We start from the raw sequence: 20718 nt of genomic DNA on the forward strand, positions 1-20718 counted from the left end.
ATTACTGATATATTGTTCATAATACTTTTTTTTTCTATTTGTTAATGTTTACCAAGCTTAACAATGCACTCTTCTGAGAATATAAAAATCACACACTTCTTGGAGTCAGGCGGTAGCGCAGCAGGTTATGCGCACGTGGCACGAACCACAAGGACCGGTTAGATCAGGGGGGTCGCCTCACAAGCAGTGATGCAGGTCTGCCGGTGTCTATCTTTCTCTCCCCCTCTCTGTCTTCCCCTTCTCTCTCCATTTCTCTCTGTCCTATCCAACGACGACATCAATAACAACAATAACTACAACAACAATAAAACAACTAGGGCAAGAAAAGGGAAAATAAATACATTTAAAAAAATTTTTTTAAAGAAAGTATTTTTTAAAAATCACACACAATGATTTAACAATAAAATTACTAAAACAGATTGATTATTATTAAATATGTGAAGGGAAAAAATAAAAGATAAAGCATGCCAGTTGTAATATAAAAAAATAAACTTCAAGCAGATTTGTTCTTCACAATATAGAATGAACTCGTGTAGTGGAACTACACTTTCTACATCTTTTACAAACTAGAAAAAGGTTAAGATGCTATTTATGGGGGGTCGGGCGGTACCGTAGCGGGTTAAGTGCACGTGGCTAAGTGCAAAGACCCACCCAACATAAGGATCCCAGTTCAGGTCTTGGGCTCCCCACCTGCTAAGAAGTCGCTTCACAGGCGGTGAAGCAGGCCTGCAAGTGTCTTTCTCTTGCCCTCTCTGTCTTCCCCTCCTCTCTCTATTTCTCTCTGTCCTATCCAACAACAACGACATCAATAACAACAATAATAAAAATAACCAGGCAGGGGTATATAGCATAATGGTTATGCAAAGAGACTCTCATGCCTGAGTCTCTGAAGTCCCAGGTTCAATTCCCTGCACCACCATAAGCCAGAGCTGAGCAGTGCTCTGGTGTTTCTCTCTCTGCATCTCTCTCAAAAATAAAATAAATAAAATACTTTTTTTTAAAAAGTAGCAAAATGTGTTAATAATAATAACAACAATGATAAACAAAAATAAATAACAAAGGCAACAAAAAAAGGAGGAAAAAATAGTCTCCAGGAGCAGTAGACTTGTGGTACGGGCACCGAGCCCCAGCAATAACCCTGGGGCTCGGTGCAATTTCCCAAAAAAAAAAAAAAGATGCCATTTATATCATCCTATTATAAGATGTAAAAAAAAAATTATTATGTTGGTAGAGATGAAAATTAGCAAGGAAATAAACAAATGCAAGAATAGGAAATCAGCAGCAGGTATCTTTAGAAAACAAGGGACATATAACTGACTCATTAGCAAAGGCACAAGCAATATATATTGCATACTCAAGAAATAAGAAATGTGTTGGACACACTGTGTTTGCTGGTTATGCTCTTTTATAAGTTTGATCTTTTTAATTAAAATCTTGTATGCCTTTAATTTTGTTTAAAGAACAGCTCTCCACTGCCATGCATTTTTCTTGACCCATCTTAAAGGAAATTATAAAGCCAAGTTGTGTGGTGAATCAACCCAACAGTGTGAGACACAATGGAGTAATCATCAAAGAAAGACATGGTTGTGGACTAATTAAATCAATATATCTGAGAGATGACAGTGCTGCTCAGAGAGGTGGGTTAGCCTCCTGTACCCGTTTTTATTTCCCTTTGTGTGATTTCAATTCCTAAGGACCCTTGATATTGTCTCGCCTCAAAAGAATGTTTCCCAAGAGACGGCATTAGGATGCTGTGTCACCATGTGACATTTCAAAGCCCTGCTAGATGGCTAGACTGGGTGATATGAGAAATAGGTTTCCAATAGCACAGAACAAGCCTTGTTCCCACAGGAGCCCTGAGAGCACTGTTTAAGCAGTCCCTCCAAATTTATGTTACTATTTTGGTCACAGGCATACTCTTTCAACTGCTGCAATATGCAATTAAAGTGAAACTTCCATCTAGGCTAACTTAAAAACAATCTTTTCAACAGTAGCTTAGCATGACTGTAATTTCCCAGTCTCCTGGATGCTGAGATCTGTAATGTCTAAATATGATCCTTTAATACATAAGATGGTTGGGCACAATTAATAGACATTGTTGAAAATTGACTCCATGTGAATGATAGACAGAAATATGAGTATAGCAACATGTAGTGCAGAGTTTAAAAAGGGGATTTTATGTTTCTCTTATTTAATCTTTCTCCATTCCTGCCCCATTCAAATCTTCCAAACACTTAAACTATTATCTTAGTGACAAAAAAAAAAAAACAACAACAACAAATTAAAACACAAGGCAGCAAAATATTAGGGTATAATACTATATTAACTATAATAATATATTTCTTACCATTAATCTTTTAGAAATATATCAATAGACAACCAAAGTATTATAATTTAAGATGAACTATATTTAGGGGAAAAGGGACTTGTGTTTGTGGTGCAAGATGAGGCAGTTAAATAATTGTTACTGGTAACAACCTCAATACCTGATGAACTTCTTTAATCTCCCTCAAAAGTAAAAAAAAAAAAATAGCTTTATAAACTAACTTACAAGCTAAACTGCTTGCTGCATTGTTCCTGAAGTAGCTTAATTTACATTACAAAAATTAAATGAGCTCGAAATGAAACTTAACATACAACAGTTTTGTCCCTACCAACACTCAAGTGCTGAAATGAAGATTCCATGGCAATAATTTTCTTTACTTTTTAAATCACATCTGTATTGAGTTGCCATCAGGGGAATGATTCCTCACAAGAGCCAAGTCAATGTCATTGATTTTCTTTTAAAATAAGGTAAACCACTTGTTCTCTGCAGTGAGAGGAAATTGCCTTCTCCCTCAAGCCACTTTTATAGCTGGAGCCACCTGACCTTCGTGCTGTCAAAACGCCACCTTAGTGCCTGCAGCATGAGCCTTATTTCCATGCCTGGAATCCTCCATTTCCTCGTTTTCTTTAATGGCGTCTGCTTTTATAACATCAGCACAACCCTAGAGTATGGGCAGCACAGTAAAATACTTAGGCCTTCCTGTATAGTGGCTATCCTGGAGCAAGAAAATACTTTGAATTTAAATTAGACTATGAAGATAAAATGTACAATAAGTATGGACTATTGCCCTAAAGCAGGGCATTTTCACTTGCAGAAAGGTAACACTCTGCATCCTATGGGTGAAGAACTGTTCTTCCCCCTCTTTCTCAGTCCTTGTGGCTGTTTTGGTTTAAGGCTACATGTTCTTCCTGCACCAACAGAGCAAGACCTGAGATTACACATAGTTGAAAATAATAGATTTCGATTGCAGAATACATGTAACACACCTTGAATTTAGAAAAGGTTGGAAACCCAATTTCTAAGCTAATTTTGAAATTAGCGTTCATTTAAAACATAAAATTTACCCATTTTAAATGATTCCCAGAAGAATGTGTTTCCACTGAGGCTAAATTAGGACTAGGCTGGCACAAATCACTTCTTAAATTCACCAGAAAAAAAGAGTCTCCAATAAAACAATCATTCTCCCGGGGGTGAAGTGACTTATTGGCAAAAGGGTCAGGATGACAACACCATTCTCCAACCAGAGCTCCCCAGTTCTCACTTGGCAGTGGGAGCACTCTGAGGAGCTTCCTAGAGCAAAGAGAAACATTTATTTGTTAAAGAACATAGAATTGGAACATTTATAAATCAAATCAGCATGAAAGAAGAAAGAAACTCATTAAGAAAACAACAAGGGCAACAAAAGGGAATAAATAAATAAAAATAAATATAAAAAAATAAATAAAAAGAAACTCATTAAGTACAATGCTTGTAATGTTAATTCTCCCCTGTTGCATAAGTAATATATACTCACTACAAAAAGTTTTTAAAATACAGAGGTATAGAGGGGAAAAAAATTGAGAAGGAAGGGGAAGGCTAGAGAGAAAGAAAGACAGACACCTACAGTACTGCTTCGCCTCTCAGGAAGCTTCCCCCCTGCAGGTGAGGGCTGGAGGCTTGCACCTGGTGCTTGTTCATTGTAACATGATGCTCAACCAGGTGCACCACAGCCAGGCCCCAAAATGATTTTTTTTATTTTATTTATAAAAAGGAAACACTGACAAAAACCATAGTATAAGAGGGGTACAATTACACAATTCCCACCACCAGAACTCTGTATCCCATCCCCTCCCTTGATAGCTTTCCTATTCTTTAACCCTCTGGAAGTATGGACCCAGGGTCATTGTGGAATGTAGAAGGCGGAAGGTCTGGCTTCTGTAATTGCTTCCCCACTGAACATGGGCATTGACAGATCGATCCGTACTCCCAGCCTGTCTCTCTCTTTCCCTAGTGGGGCAGGGCTCTGGGGAAGTGGAGCTCCAGGACACACTGGTGGGGTTGTCTATCCAGGGAAGTCTTGTTGGCATCATGCTAGCATCTGGAACCTGGTGGCTGAAAAGAGAGTTAACATACAAAGCCAAACAAATTGTTGACTAATCATGAACCTAAAGGATGGAATAGTGCGAATGAAGAGTTGGGGGGCCTCCATTTTGTAGATAGCTAGTAGGCATATTTTAATTATACTCCAAAGGGCCTGTGGCTATACTAGTTTTTTTGTTTTGTTCTGTTTTGTTTTTGTTTTTCCCTGAGCCTGAAATCTGATATGCAGATGGATCCAGGTTATTGTCTGGGGAGATGATATCATGGCTGGAAAAAAAAAAAACAGAAAATCGGGCACTAATAAATTGCACCATTTGAGTTTCTTTTGCCTCTACCCAATAAAGAAACAATTGAACAAAATATATATATATACAGAGGTATAAATCATTCTTTCCTTATCACCCAGATAACTAACTACTTTTTACATGGTAGTACATTATATTTATTTCTTTTTCTTTGCCACCAAGGTTGGTTCTGACAGCCATCCTGATAGCCTTTGTGTGTGTATGTGGGGGGGAGGGGGTTTAGAAGGTGAGAGACAGAGAGATCAAAATGAAGAAGAAAGAAGACAGAGAAGAGACAGCTACAGCACTGTTCCACCATTCATGAAGCCCCTCTCCCCACGCAGGTTGGAAACTGAGGTCTTGAAGTAGGTTCTCATGAATGGTAGTGTGAATTCTACCAGCTGACCCAACCCTTCACACAGCCCCTACATGATGTACGTTTATTTGCCATTCTTTAAAGAGACACAGCTCTACAAATTCACATCAAACCTGGAATCAGAAAATATACACTAACTGGATCCTGTTCATTGGTTTATTTATATTTATATTATGATTCTTTTTGAAGATTTAATGAGGAGGGGATAAACAGCCAGAAAGTCACTCTGGCATATTGTGGTAAGCATCAAACTCAAAATCCCATGCAGTCTATTACTAAGCCACCTCCTCGGCCACTAAATTAAGATTATCTTTTTCTGTTTCTTTTCTTTTCTTTTTTGCCAAGAATCCACCACTCATAGCCGCCAATCCCCAAGCACTCCCTATCCCTGCCCCATTTTATTTTGTAGGACAGAGAGAAATTAAGAGGGGAGGGGAAGACAGAGAGGGAGAAAGATAGACACCTAGACTTGCTTCAGTGTTCATGAAGCATCCCCCTCTGCAGGTGAGGAGCAGGGGTGTGAACCCAGGTCCTTGAATATGATATTGCGTGTACTCCACTGGGTGTGCCACCACCTGATCCCCTTTGTCCTGATTATTTTTTAAATATATTTTTGTTTATTTACTTATTTATTAATGAGAAGGGTAGAAGGAGAAAGAACCAGACATCACTCTGGAACATGTGCTGCGGGTGACTAAACTCAAGACCTCATACTTTAGAGTCCGATACACTGTGCCACCTCCTAGACCACTGTCCTGATTCTTAATGACTACAGTTTATGCCATTACTATGCCAAAAATTTGCAACATTTTCATTGTGAGATACTTAGGTTTCAAGTTTCTCCTAATTAACAACCCTGTATTAACAATGTGAATATATATCTGGTTATTTGCTTGGGAAAAGTCTTATGATTGTGTAACTACAAAAATAAAAGGGATTTCTATTTTTAAAACTCAATATCTATATTGGAAAAGTGCATTGTAGAAAGTATGGTACACCAATCTATAATTCTCCCACTTCTCTTCAGAATTGAATACTATTGTTTTTCTATGTAAAGGTTAAAAATGTTGCCAATTCTGCCTTAAACTACAATTCTTTACTGGTGAGCTTGAACTTTTTTTTTTATAGACCTGATTTTTATTGAACTGACTTTATTGGCTACTTACTGATCATTGTGTTACTCCTGTGAGTTATGAGCATTGACCATTTCACAGTGATGTATTAGTATGTTGTTAACAATTTATTAAAGAATATTCTGTGGGCGCTGGGTGGGGACACACCTGGATAGGTGAAAACATTATAGTGTGCAAGGACCTAGGGTTAAGTCCATAGAAACACCTGCAGGGTGGACACTTCACAAGTGGTAAAGCAGGTCTGCAAGTGTCTATCTTTCTCTCTCCCTCTCTATTCTTCCCTCCTCTCTCAATTTCTTTCTGTCCTATCCAATAAAAAAAAAAAAGAAAAGAAAAAATGGCTTCCAGGAGCAGTGGATTCATTGTGTCAACACTAAGACCCAGCAATAACCCTAGAGGCAAAAGGGGCGGGGGTGGGGGTGGGGGGGAAGATAAATGGAGAGGGAGGGAAAAGGGAAGGAGCTAGAGAAAGACAGAGAGAAGAAGAGAAGGGGGGGGGGGGCGGTTTGCACCACTGACCACAGCATAGGAGCTTGTGAAGCTTCCTCCCTACAGGAGCAGTGGCTTGAACTTGGGTTCTTGCACATGGTAATATATGTACTCAATCGACTATACCACCGCCCAGTCCCTGATTTTTTAAGGGTTCTAGACAATAATACACACATGTGGCTTTACTAAGAAATAAGTCAAACATGACTTACTTCAAGTTAAGCAGATCAGTAGTCTAAAGGGAGAGGAAAAGTTGACAGAATGATGAGGAAATTTCAAAATAATATATATCCTGAGAATACAAACATGCTCATAGTCTTCCAAAGTGCACAGCACTGTGAATGCTTAAGAGTACCCTGGATATCTGCACACTCTGATCAGTTGAAAGTTAAACCATATGCTAAAAGTCAATTGTGTATAAATCTGTTCATGCCACTTACACATGGTGTTTGAGCTGTAAAATTTAATTAAATGGCATGTAAATCAAGGCAACATGAGTTGCTGCACTTCTAAAAAGTAAAGATTTCAAATTAGATAAAATCTGTTGTTAGGGGGAAAAAAAGTGATTTGAATGTAGAAGACACAACAGCAGCACAATGAACAGGGGGAGGAAAAAATGAAAATCAAGAATTCTGCAACTAGATTTTTTCAAGAATGGCTCAATTCAGGGGTTGGGTGGTGGCACACCTGGTTAAGCACACATGTTATAATGCGCAAGGACCCAGGTGCAAACCCCCAGTCCCCCACCTACAGGGGGAAAGCTTCACAAGTGGTGAAGCAGGGCTGCAGGTGTCTCTCTGTCTCTCACCCTCTCCATCCCTCCCTCCCCTCTCAATTTCTGACTGTCTCTATCCAATAAATAAATAAACATATTTAAAAAAAAAAAACAGAAAAAGCCCCCACACCTATGGACATCTAATCTTTGACAAAGGGGCCCAGACTATTAAATGGGGAAAGCAGAGTCTCTTCAACAAATGGTGTTGGAAACAATGAATTGAAACATGCAGAAGAATGAAACTGAACCACTGTATTTCTCCAAATACAAAAGCAAATTCCAAGTGGATCAAGGACTTGGATGTTAAACCAGAAACTATCAGATACTTAGAGGAAAATATTGGCAGAACTCTTATCTGCATACATTTTAAAGGCATCTTCAGTGAAACGAATCCAATTACAAAGAAGACTAAGGCAAGCATAAACCTATGGGACTACATCAAATTAAAAAGCTTCTGCACAGCAAAAGAAACCACTACCCAAATCAAGAGACCCCTCACAGAATGGGAGAAGATCTTTACATGCCATACATCAGACAAGAGTTTAATAACCAACATATATAAAGAGCTTGCCAAACTCAACAACAAGACAATAAATAACCCATCCAAAAATGGGGGGAGGACATGGACAGAATATTCACCAAAGAAGAGATCCAAAAGGCAGAGAAACACATGAAAAAATGCTCCAAGTCTCTGATTGTCAGAGAAATGCAAATAAAGACAACAATGATATACCATTTCACTTCTGTGAGAATGCCATACATCAGAAGAGGTAATAGCAGCAAATGCTGGAGAGGGTGTGGGGTCAAAGGAACCCTCCTACACTGCTGGTGGGAATATCAATTGGTCCAACCTCTGTGGAGAACAGTTTCTGGAGAACTCTCAGAAGGCTAGAAATGGACCTACCCTATGACCCCGCAATTCCTCTCCTGGGGATATATCATAAAGGAACCTAAAACATCCATTCAAAAAGATCTGTGTACACTTATGTTCTTGGCAGCACAATTTGTAATAGCCAGAACCTGGAAGCAACCCAAGTGTCCAACAACAGATGAGTGGCTGAGCAAGTTGTGGTATATAACACAATGGAATACTACTCAGCTGTAAAAAATGGTGACTTCACAGTTTTCGGCCGATCCAGGATGGACCTTGAAAAATTCATGTTAAGTTAAATAAGCCAGAAACAGAAGAATGAATATGGGATGATCTCACTCTCAGGCAGAAGTTGAAAAACAAGATCAGAAAAGAAAACACAAGTAGAACCTGAAATGGAATTGGCATATCCCAACAAATTAAAAGACTCTGGGGTGGGTGGGTGGAGAGAATACAGGTCCAAGAAGGAGTGACAGAGGACCTAGTGGGGGTTGTATTGTTATATGAGAAACTGGAGAATGTTATGCATGTATAAACTATTGTATTTACTGTTGAATGTATAACATTAATACCCCAATAAAGAAATTAAGAAAAAAAAAGAATTGTAATTTGGGGCAGGGGAAACAGCATAATGGTTATGCAAACAGACTCTCATGTCTGAAGCTCCTAAATCCCAGGTTCAATCCCCCACACCACTATAAACCAGAGCTGAGCAGTGCTCTGGTATTTCTGTGTGTCTGTCTCTCTCTCTACATCTCTCTCAAAAAAATAAAATAAATAAATTTTTTTTAAATAAAAAATAAATAGGATTCAGCAGAATTTAAAAGGAAGAAAAAAAACAGAAAAAAGAAAAAGAATGACAATTCCTCAATTCACTTTCATGGGGCGTGGTCCAGGAGGTGGCGCAGTGGATAAAGCATTGGATTCTCAACCATGAAGTCCGGAATTCAATCCCTGGCAGCCACATGTACCAGAGTGATGTCTGATACTTTCTCTCATCCTATCTCCAAGTTTGACATCCTCGAGGAAACACTCACGAAAGACATGTCTCTGATATCTGATTACTGTAAAAAATGGCGACTAATCCCTAGCACTGCAAAAACAGTATCATCTGTTTTCCATCTACACCATGTCTCGGCCTCGCGTGAGCTTAATGTGCAGCTTGGCGATACGAGAATCTGGCATGAAGCCCAGCCAGTCTATCTTGGCGTTACTCTCGATCGCACTCTGTCATTTCACGAACATCTCATAAAAACTGCAGCAAAGGTGGGCGCGAGGAATAACATCATTGCAAGACTGGCCAGCTCCTCATGGGGCGCGAGCGCTTCCACACTACGATCATCATCTCTGGCATTATGCTATTCCACTGCAGAATACTGTGCCCCAGTATGGTTCCGTAGCCCCCATGTCCACTTGGTCGATTCCAAATTATATTCCTCCATGAGGATAATTTCTGGAACCATCCGTTCCACCCCGGTCCCATGGCTGCCAGTTCTTAGCAACATCGCCCCGCCAGATATTCGTCGGGATGCGGCATCATCTAAGTTCATTTCCCACGTCTAAGCTCCACCGGACCTGCCAATATACGTGGATATCTTCGCCCACCCTGTCCAACGCTTGACGTCTCGTCATCCAATCTGGTCCCCTACGCCTACACTGAACTTCTCTGCTCCAGACTCTTGGAAACAGAGTTGGCAGTCAGCTGAGGTAAAGAACAAACACCTCATCACAGACCCCTGCAAGCGTCAACCCGGCTTTGACCTAGCACGTTATGATTGGGCCCTCCTCAATCGCTATCGAACAGGCCATGGCCGGTGCACCGCTATGTTCCATCGCTGGGAAGCCAGAGACGACCCGAACTGCCTCTGCGGCTCCAGACAGACTATGACCCACATAGTCAAAGACTGCCACCTCTCCAGATTCAAAGGAGGTCTCGAAACTTTACATCAGGCTCAACCTGACGCTGTTGACTGGCTACGGAAGAAGGGCAAACGCTAGAAGAAGAATCCTATCTCTCTCATGAATAAATAAATAAATTCTTAAAAAAAGGAAGAAAGAAAGGAAGGAAGGAAGGAAGGAAGGAAGGAAGGAAGGAAGAAAGGAAGGAAGAAAGGAAGGAAGAAAGCAAGAAAGCTTTAAGTGGCCAGGTGGTGGTGCAACTGCTCAAGGATCCCAGTTCAAGTCCCTGGTCTCCAACTACAGGATGGAAGATTCACAAAAGCGGTGAAACAGTGTTGTGTCTTTCTCTCTCCCTATACCTCCATTCCCTATCAATTTCTCTCTCTCTCTCTAGACAATAAAGTAATTAAAAAATAAATCTTTATATTGGAAATTACTGATGAAATATTTGGATAACTACATAGTAATGGATTCATATCCAACAAAAATATGTTAATAAATAATAAAATACCATAAATCAATGTACATTTATGTTTTAAATTAAAAATTTTACAATATAAACATATCATGTTTACTGAATAGTATTTAATAGGAATGAGGGAAGCATTTAACCCATAACTCCAGAGGATGGAGCTAAAAATAAAATAAGACTGATTCTATTTTAATACAAGGAAGAAACTTCCCTTTCCAAGTAGCAAAAGCTGTATCACTAGAATCATTCAAACTGCTAAGTCTGTTAAAGACATTCATTAAGGAGTAGTTCTTAGAACTTGAGATGATTCTGCTTTGTGAAGCAAGGAGGTGACAGACAACTACCAGATGGTTTGTTTATATGTAGAATACAGAGAATTGAAACACATGAACAAAAGCACACACAAAAAAAAGCCAAACTGTCTCCAAAGCATAGTGAGAAATAAGAGCTATGATGCTTATCCAGTGACAATGACACATGATGAAGACAGGACTTTACTAGTGGGTGTTATGTGGAACTATACTCCCATAATCGTATAGTCTTGCAAACCATTATTAAATCACTGATAGAAAGTTGTTAACCAAAGAAATTAATCCTTTCAACAGACATTTCTTTAAGTCTAAATGAATGAGATATTCTGCTGATATACCATATTAATACATGTAGTCCTTTCAAAGTACTCAAGTTCAAGCTGGAAATACAGAGCTATTAACAGATAGCAAATGGTATAGTGATGGTTCTAAAATCTTGGGAAGACAGTAGTGATACAGACTCTTGAAAGTTTGATGAAAGTTTTAGCTCCTCCCATAAAGATCAGAGTGATAGAGGGAAGCTTCCAATGGAGCGATGAGATACTGAACTCTGGTGGTGGGAATTGTATGGAATTGTACCCCTCTTATCCCACAATCTTGTCAATCACTATTAAATCACTAATAAAATAAAATTTAAAAAATAAACATACATTCCCATATGCATATATAATCTGCATACTAATTTAGGTCATTCAGAGAGTCCCAAAACCAGTCCAATAACTCAGGGCAAGATATACAGTGCCAGTAGAGTAAAACTGTGTACCTGGATTGCAGAGAGGAGTTAACACCTGACTTGGCGCTTTTTTTAAAATTATTTCTACCAGAGCACTGCTCAGCTCTGGCTTATGGTGGTGCAGGGGATAGGGCCTGTGGAGCCTCAAGCATGAGAGTCTGTTTGCATAACCATTATGCTATCTACCCCTGCCTGTGACTTGACTTTTAAAGGGCAAATAAGAGTGCTCAAGGCAATGGACCGAATTAAGGGTACGATAGGTGGAGCAAACAATTATATAAATGGATACCCTATCTGTTTAATTTAAAACAATAGCCCTTGGGACTAGGCAGTAATGCATATTCACATGCACACATTACCATGATCAAGAACTTAGGCTCAAGCCCCTGTTCCCCACCTGCTGAGGATAAGCTTCACAAGTGGGTGAAGCTATCTCCACCTCCCCTCTCAATTCTTCTCTGTTAGAGGAAAAAAAGAAAAGGGGGGGGGGGAATCTTTATTAAAAAGTAAGTAAATAAATAAAATGAAATGAAACTATAGCCTTAGTGTTTGGTACAGTGCCTAACACACAGTGTTAGCTCTTAAAGAAATTCATTAGAGAAATGAATTAGCACATTTGTCAGCTATAACATACGCACTCACTGGTTGGGTATGGTGCATACTAGGATGAAAGGGTTAACGAACATTTTCTCTCATTGCTTGAGAATCTGACCTTTGGTTTAGCCACCCAGCTCTGTTACCCTGGAAACTAGGTAGATAGTAGGCATCAATTATATTGCTAGGCAACAGCGCCAGTGGTAAAAAATGATCCCTGAGTGCTGAGTTGCATCTGGACTGGGAGAAGTGTAAATGAGCTGTAAGTATCTGAAGAGGGGCTATGCTCTGGGCTTTCCCCTGGTGGGGGGAACCCTAATGACTATGCTAAAGCATTGTTATGAAAAGCTACTGAAAGTATAGGACAGCCAGTTTAACTAAAAGAAGTAATCTGCATCTTCCTAATGTGAATCTTGACTTTCTATCTGGAAGAGTATCATATCAGGGAACTAGAGTCTCCAGATGGGTATGTGAGCTGTCACTTTTGTAAAATGGGGTTACAGGGATCCTGCTGAGAGAAACTCCTGATGTCATCCTGCTGGCAAAAAATGTGGTCAGATATGGTGGTATTAGTCTACATTTTTTAAATATTTCATTTACTTTTTATTATTGAGTGGAAAGGGGGGAAGGGGGAGAGAGAGAGAAGGGCATGAAAATCTTTTGCATAACCATTATGCTGTCTCCATGGGCCCAAGTCCACATGTTCATTTTAACTTATCAAAAATTCTGGTAGGCATTATGTACACTTTACACCATTTAACGCTCACCACAGCTTTGTGAGATAGAAATTCTCCCACCCACTATGGAGCAGGAAAGGAGAGATTCAGAAATGTTAAATAATTTGTACAAGTTATCAAAGGCAGAGGTGATGAATGAAACCAGGGTCTTAATCCAGATCTTCCTGGTTCCAAAATTTGATTCTGTAGACAGTAGGAAGCATTTTAGAATTTTATTACATTTATTTATTTATTTTTCCAGATCACTGCTCAGCTCTGGTTTATGGTAGTGCTGGGGAATGTACCTGGGACTTTTGATGCCTTAGGCATAGCAGTCTTTTTACATAACCATTATATTGTCTCCCCAACCCTGCATTTTAGAATTTTAAACAGAGCAGTCTGGGAGATGGTGCAGTGGATAAGGTGTTGGACTTTCAAACATGATGTCCCAAGTTTGATCTCCAGCAGCACATGTACTAAAGTGATGCTCTGGTTCTCTTTCTCTCTCCTTCTATATCTCAAATAATAAATCCTTTAAAAAAATAGAATTTTAAGTCAGAAAGTGATAAGTCAGATTTGAATTTTTAGAAAGGGGAATGAGATAAAATAAGACAAAGCAGGCTCAGAGGGCTCTGAATTCCAATTCCATCAGGACCCAGAAAGAGGAGGGGGGTAAAAAGAAAGGACATTTTAAAATAGTAATAGTGGGGCCGGGTGGTAGTGCAGCGGGTTAAGTGTACCTGGCGCAAAGCACAAGGACTGGCATAAGGATCACGGTTCCAGCCCCCAGCGCCCCACCTGCAGGAGTCACTTCACAGGCGGTGAAGCAGGTTTGCAGGTGTCTTTCTCTCTCCCTCTCTGTCTCCCCCTCCTCTCTCCATTTCTCTGTTCTATCCAAAAAAAAAAAAAATGAAGCCTTAAAAAATTAAAAAAGAAAATAGTAATAGGTGTAAGTGTGACTTAGAAAGGACCATAGGAAAAAATGGGCAAGACCCCACCTGCAGGGGGAAAGCTTCACAAGTGGTGAAGCAGGGCTGCAGGTGTCTCTCTGTCTCTTGTCCATCTCTATCTAACAAACAAATAACAAAATTTTAAAAATAAGCAAATATGGATAAATACAGACAGACAGTTATAGAAATAATAGTCAACCCATATTTGGAAACTTTGGAGAACTGCTATAGTTTCCAATAGAAGAAGTGAGGATACAGAAATCTAGTAGTGTGAATGATACAGAATTATATCCCTGACATTTCTTTTTTTAAAAAAAGATTTTATTTATTTATGAGAAAGATAGGAGGAAAGAGAAAAAAACAGACATCACTCTGGCACATATGCTGCCGGGGATGGAACTCAGGACCTCATGCTTGAGAGTCCAAAGCTTTACCACTGTGCCACCTCCTGCATCATAACATTTCACAATTTTGTGGATCAATATTAAGACACTAATAAAATCTAAAAAATAAAATAAAGGGGGGGTTACCTGTTTGAATTAGTAATCAGTCCTAAACTACTTTCTAGAACTTCTATATGATTATGGCTTTTTGTCTCTTGATATTTTGCTTATAGAGTTAATAAGCTGACCCTCAATAGAGTGCCCATGACAGCAACATAAAATCCTCAAACACAGTGAGGGGGTAATAGCTCAACTGGTAGGGCACATCACTTCCATGCTTAGTGGAGTGGTTTCTCTTAAGTGAAACCCTCTCATCTGATAAGAAATAAGTAAACGAATCTATACATATTTGTTAAATACATGATTAAAATCTCATATATGAGCAATAAAACAAAACTACACCAAGATTTACAGAAACCTGGAAGGCATGACATAGATTAGCTCAAAATACAATATTGCAAGCTTAACTTGGTTCATGATCACAGCGTATAAAACTTATAACTCAAAACCATCTACATAAGCCATCAAGGGTAAAAAAATAAAATAACTGATTCCCATGTCATTGCAAAGATAAAGGTTTTTTATCGCAGAAAGAAAATTTTCTAATGTCTTGTAAAAACATAAAACCTTTAAGAAGAAAAGATATATTTTAATCATAGCTGTACTGAAAGTACATCTATCAAAAATCCTGTAACTTTGATATGATCAACTTCCCAAGAGAACTTTCAAAATGAAATAGATACCTTTTTTTCTTCCCCAAAGTAGTTGTTAGGTGAAACCAGGTAAAGTTCAGAAAAAGAGTTTTTAGACTTTTCTTCTTTCAGTTTAAGTTTCTATAATGAACAGCCACACCTATTTATAATAAATTAAAAATCACTAGCTCTTTTAAGGGAAACTTCGTACAATTTTTACAGAAAATAACACATAATACACAAATTTAATAAATGCTATTTATGTTTACTTAAAACAAATTACCTTTTCAACAGTCAAACATTGATTAATAATGATGTAGTAACAAAGAATGTTTACATATTCAGTGTAACCAAATCTTGCTTGTGTGTATGACCCAAGAACAAGACTAACTCCCACTTTTAGTCATACTGGGGGATGCTTCACTGCTATAGAATTTTCTCCCACCCCTCATTTCTCTATATATGAAGTTGTCCTGGAGCAGTGAAATCCTGGCAATAATGGAATAAAAAAAAAAAAAATCCAATTAGTCTCCCTACTTTTTTTTTTAACATTCCGCCCTCTGTTTTATAGAAAAGTGACTATATTCATAGGAGTAGCTATTTTCAGACTACAATTATAGTTGGTCTATCAAGTGGACCAATCAACTGACTGGCAATTTTGACATCTCTTTCATTTCCATAAGGTCCATTCTCTTCTTGTTTGTTTCTAGAGTTTCAATGCTGTCATGATTTGTTGCACTGACAATTAGCTCTATTGATACAGAAGGAACAGGAAGGCCCTGTCCACTCATCTCAGAAGACCTCTCACACCAAAAATCAAAAGGCTTATGCTTGAAAATGTTTGGTCAACTGATGTTATTCAAGTTTGACATGAATTTATTTCTAGATGTAGAAGGTTCCAAAGACCAGCTGTTTGAGACTATTCATAAATAAGTATATTTTATTACTGTTCATTCTTGGTGCTACAGCATGATTAGTCTCAGTATAATCAAAAATTGCATGTTAGGCAGTTTTTATTTTAAAAATTCTGCCAAAAAAATACAGTGGATAATTTTTATTGGAAAAAAAAGTGAAGCATTTATATTTTACTGCCTTTCCGCCACCAAGTTCCAAATGTTACTATGATTCCATTCAACTTCCCTGGGCAGATGACCTTACCAATGCCTCTTGGAACTTTACCTCTAAAGAGCCCTACCCCACTAGGAAAGATACAAACAGGCTGGGGCTATAGAATAATCCACTAAAATCCATGTCAGAAAAGCAGAGAAGCAATCACAGAAGATAGAAATCCCACCTTCTGCACCTCAGAAAAGAATTTTGACCCATACTGCCAGAGGGGTAAACCATAGAGGAAGTAAGCCAGAGGGCACTGTACCAGGACTTGAAGTGTTGGTAACTAGGAATCTTCTTTTTACTGCATCAGTGAAAGGGAAGTAAATCTGAAAAATACCAGAGGAAGTCAAGCACCATTTCGCTTGTCTGAGAGAGAAGAGGAAAAAAAAGGAAAGACACTTGGAAGTAGTAATAGGGATCAAGGTGAATTTAAAAAGTGAAGACAACAAACTCTATGTTGCACCTGAGGAAGAGGGGTCCTGAAACTGAGGCAACTTGGAACATTCCTACTCATGACCACAGAATGTGAGCTCAGATCAAGAGGGATGCAGAGGTCACATAGACTCCTAAGCTGAATATGGACCTCAGATCACATCAAATTGATGTAGTTTACAATCAACAATATTTATACACCATTCCCATATTAGGGAGCTACTCTCTTCCCTGATCCAGCTTTCTGGTCCTTATTCCAGCCATGACATCATCCATCTCCCTAGACAATAACTTGGATCCACCTACATATCAGATTTCAGGATCAGGGGAAAAAAAAAAAAAACTAGTATAGTCATGGGCCCTTTGGAATATAAATAAAATAGGCCTACTAACTATCTACGAAACGGAGACCCCCCAACTCACCATCAGAACTATTCTAGCATTTAGGTTCATGATTAGTCAACAATTTCTTTGGCTTTATATGTTGTCTCTTTTTTCAGCCACCAGGTTCCAGATGCTAAGATGATGCCAACTGAAATTCCCTGGGCTGACAACCCCACCAATGTGTCTTGGAGTCCTGCTTCCCCAGAGCCCCACCCCACTAGAGAAAGAGGCTAGGAATACGGATCCACCTGTCAACACCCACGTTCAGCCAGGAAGCAATTACAGAGGCCACACGTCCCACCTTCTGCATCCCATAATGACCTTGGGTCCATATGCCCAGAGGGATAAAGAATAGGAAAACTATCAGAGGAGGATATTGGATATGGAGTTCTGGTGGTGGGAATTGTGTGGAATTGTAGCCCTTTTAGCCTATGTTTTCTGTCAGTGTTTCCTTTTTATAAATAAAAATTAAAAAAAAAGAAAGTGAGACCCAAGGCACGAAGAGAAAGGACCAGTGTAAGGATCCTGGTTAGAGCCCCCAGCTCCCCACTTGCAGGGGGGTCGCTTCCCAAGTGGTGAAGCAAGTCTGCAGGTGTCTTTCTCTCCCCGTCACTGTCTTTCCCTCCTCTCTTGATTTATCTCTGTCCTATACAACAACAACGACAGCAATAACAATAACAATGACAACAATCAACAACAAGGGTAACAAAAAGGAAAAAAATAGCTCCCAGGAGAAGTGGATTCATAGTGCAGGCACCAAGTCCTGGCGATGACTCTGGAGGCAAAAAAAAAAAAAAAAAAAGTGAAACCAGGCCACCACATCATCCAGGGTCCTACTCAGGGAATCCTCAGATGCTTTAACAGATCCCCTCTTAAGGTAACACTTAACAACAGACAAAAAATTAAAGTCCCAAAATGTGGAAACTTTTTTTTTATTTATTTTTTAATTTTTTATTTATAAAATGGAAACATTGAAAAAAACCATAAGATATGAGGGGTACAACTTCACACAATTCCCACCACCAGAACTCCATATCCCATCCCCTGCCCTGATAGCTTTCCTATTCTTGAACCCTCTGGAAGTATGGACCCAGGGTCATTGTGGGATGCAGAAGGTGGAAGGTCTGGCTTCTGTAATTGCTTCCCTGCTGAACATGGGTGTTGACAGCTTGATCCATACTCCCCCTGAACAGGAGATTTTTATATGATATACATCAGACAAGAAGCTAGTAACCAAAATATATAAAGCTCACCAAACTCAACAACAAGAAAACGAATCCACCCAAAAATGTGGAGAGGATATGAATAGAATATTCACTACAGAGGAGATCCAAAACGCCAACAAACAAGAAAAAAAAAATGCTCCAAGTCATTGAGTATCAGAGAAATGCAAATTAAGACAACAATAAGATACCACTTCACTCCTGTGAGAATGGCATACATCAGGAAAGGTAACAGCAGGAAATGCTAGAGAGGTTGTGGGGACAAAGAAACTCTCCTGCCCTCCTAGTAGGAATATCAAATGGTCCAACTCCTGTGGAATGCAGTCAGGAGAACTCTCAGAAGACTAGAAGTGAACCTTCCCTATGACCCTGCAATTCTTGTCCTGGGGATATATCCTAAGGAATCAAATACACCCATCCAAAAAGATTTGTATATAGCTATGTTCATAGCAGCACAATTTGTACTAGCCAGAACTTGGAAGCAACCCAGGTGTCCAACAATAAATGAGTATGTTGTGATATATATACACAATGGAATACTATCCAGCTATTAAAAATGGTGATTTCACTTTCTTCATCTCATCTTGGATGGAGCTTGAAGGAATCATGTTAAGTGAGATAAATCAGAAAGAGAAGGATGAATATGGGATGATCTCACTCATTGACAGAAGTTGATAAATACTATCATGATATCATCCTGCCTTTCCTGGGCAGATGACCTCACCAATGTGTCAAGGAACCCCACCTTGTCCAGACCCCTACTCCACTAGGGAAAGGTAGAGACAGGCTGGGTGTCTAGATCAACCTGACAATGTCCATGTCCAGTGGAGAAGCAATTACAGAAGCCAGATTTCCAACCTTCTGGTCCTTTAGAGATCTTTGGTCCATACTCCCAGAGGGATAAAGAATAGGTGCCTTCCAATGGAGGGGTATAGGACATTGGTAGTGGGAATTGTATGAATTGTACCCCTCTTATCCTACAATCTTGTCAATCATTACTAAATCATTAAGAAAACACAAAGCAGAACTTGGATTGGATTTGATATATTGCACCAAAGCAAAGGACTCTGGGGTGGGGGGAATATCATAGGAATTGAATTATGTGGAAAACTGAGAAGTGTTATACAAGTATAACTACTGTATTTTATCTTTTGTTACTGTATTTTATTATTGACTATAAACCATTAGTCCCCCAAAAAAAAGATTTTAAAGAAAAAAGACTGCTTTAATTAGAAGATTTTGGGGAGTCGGGCAGTAGCGCAGTAGGTTAAGCGCAGGTGGTGCAAAGCGCAAGGACCTTCATAAGGATCCTGGTTCAAGTCCCCGGGAGTTGCTTCACAAGTGGTGAAGCAGGTCTGTAGGTGTCTATCTTTCTCTCCCCCCTCTGCCTTCCCCTCCTCTCTCAATTTCTCTCTGTCCTATCCAACAACGACATCAATAACAACAATAATAACTACAGCAATAAAAAAACATCAAGGGCAACAAAAGGGAATAAATAAAATAAAATAAATTAAATTAAAAAGAAGAAGATTTTGTGCTCCCTGCTACTAGGTAGTAAAATCTATTAATGAGTCTTAATAGATTAAAAAGTCCTCTGCCTTTTATTTCTACAACTTACTTGACAAGTATCTCTACCTTATTTCTAGAATTTATTTAGCAAGAACCCTTTTCATTTAAAAAAAAAAAAGGAGCAAGAAAGCACTAATCTAACATTAGCTAAATAGTCATAAATAATAGAACAAAAAATAAATTATGCTGTTCAGTAATCTCAGATTCTTCATGCCAAGCAGAACTCTTAGGTTAAGCTAATCAAACCTTCTCAATTTACAGGTGAGGAAATGGAGCCCTAAAACCTCACAGTGACCTGTTTCCAGATAATAAGGCATATGGTAAGCAGATCTTAATTGTGCTCCAATGTTCCTATCATAGGAGCTTCCAGTAGAGACAGGTCAACATATTTCAAGGTACCTTCTTTGCAAAGATGTTCACAGTTCGTTGATTTTGATTATATCATACACAAGTCTCTTTTGAAATACCTTTGGTTTTGTTTTCTACTTAACAAGTACAGAAGCTGTCCTTATCACCTATATAGAGCAAATAGCTGACAGAGAAAAATAGGAAGACAGCTGGATTTAGTGTGTGAATAGTAAACACAAAATCCAAAGATACTGGAAGAAGCAAGCCTTCTGATGAAAACAAAGAGCCACAGGGCATGTTGTCTTTGAATGAATATAAGCACAGCCATGAACAGCCAACTCAAGACTTGCTTGCATTGCTCAGGGGGCAATTAATTGCTCAGAGGCCAGATACATGGGTGTGATAGGAAAGGGCTTTCAGAGGAGCCTAGCTGAAGTGAGGCAAGGACCAAGGCAAATCCCAGAGGGGTAAATGATAGGGAGAGTAAACCCGAGGGCTCTGTACCC

At 39.1% G+C, this 20718-nt stretch overlaps 1 protein-coding gene across 7 annotated transcripts in view; it reads right to left on the reverse strand.

The window, feature by feature from the left end:
* Positions 1-20718, reverse strand: part of UBE3D (ubiquitin protein ligase E3D) — a 227020-nt gene that overhangs the window by 183840 nt on the left and 22462 nt on the right. For all 7 annotated transcript variants that reach the window (XR_009553670.1, XR_009553672.1, XR_009553671.1 and 4 more), the window contains exon 4: positions 3391-3616. Coding sequence is in view for 4 of the 7 variants with exons in the window: in XM_060205444.1 (XP_060061427.1) it covers positions 3391-3616 (226 nt within the window). In the remaining 3 variants the exon portion in view is untranslated. The remainder of the gene's footprint in view (positions 1-3390; positions 3617-20718) is intronic.

Source organism: Erinaceus europaeus, chromosome 13, assembly GCF_950295315.1.
Source record: "Erinaceus europaeus chromosome 13, mEriEur2.1, whole genome shotgun sequence".
Classification (NCBI taxonomy): domain Eukaryota; kingdom Metazoa; phylum Chordata; class Mammalia; order Eulipotyphla; family Erinaceidae; genus Erinaceus; species Erinaceus europaeus.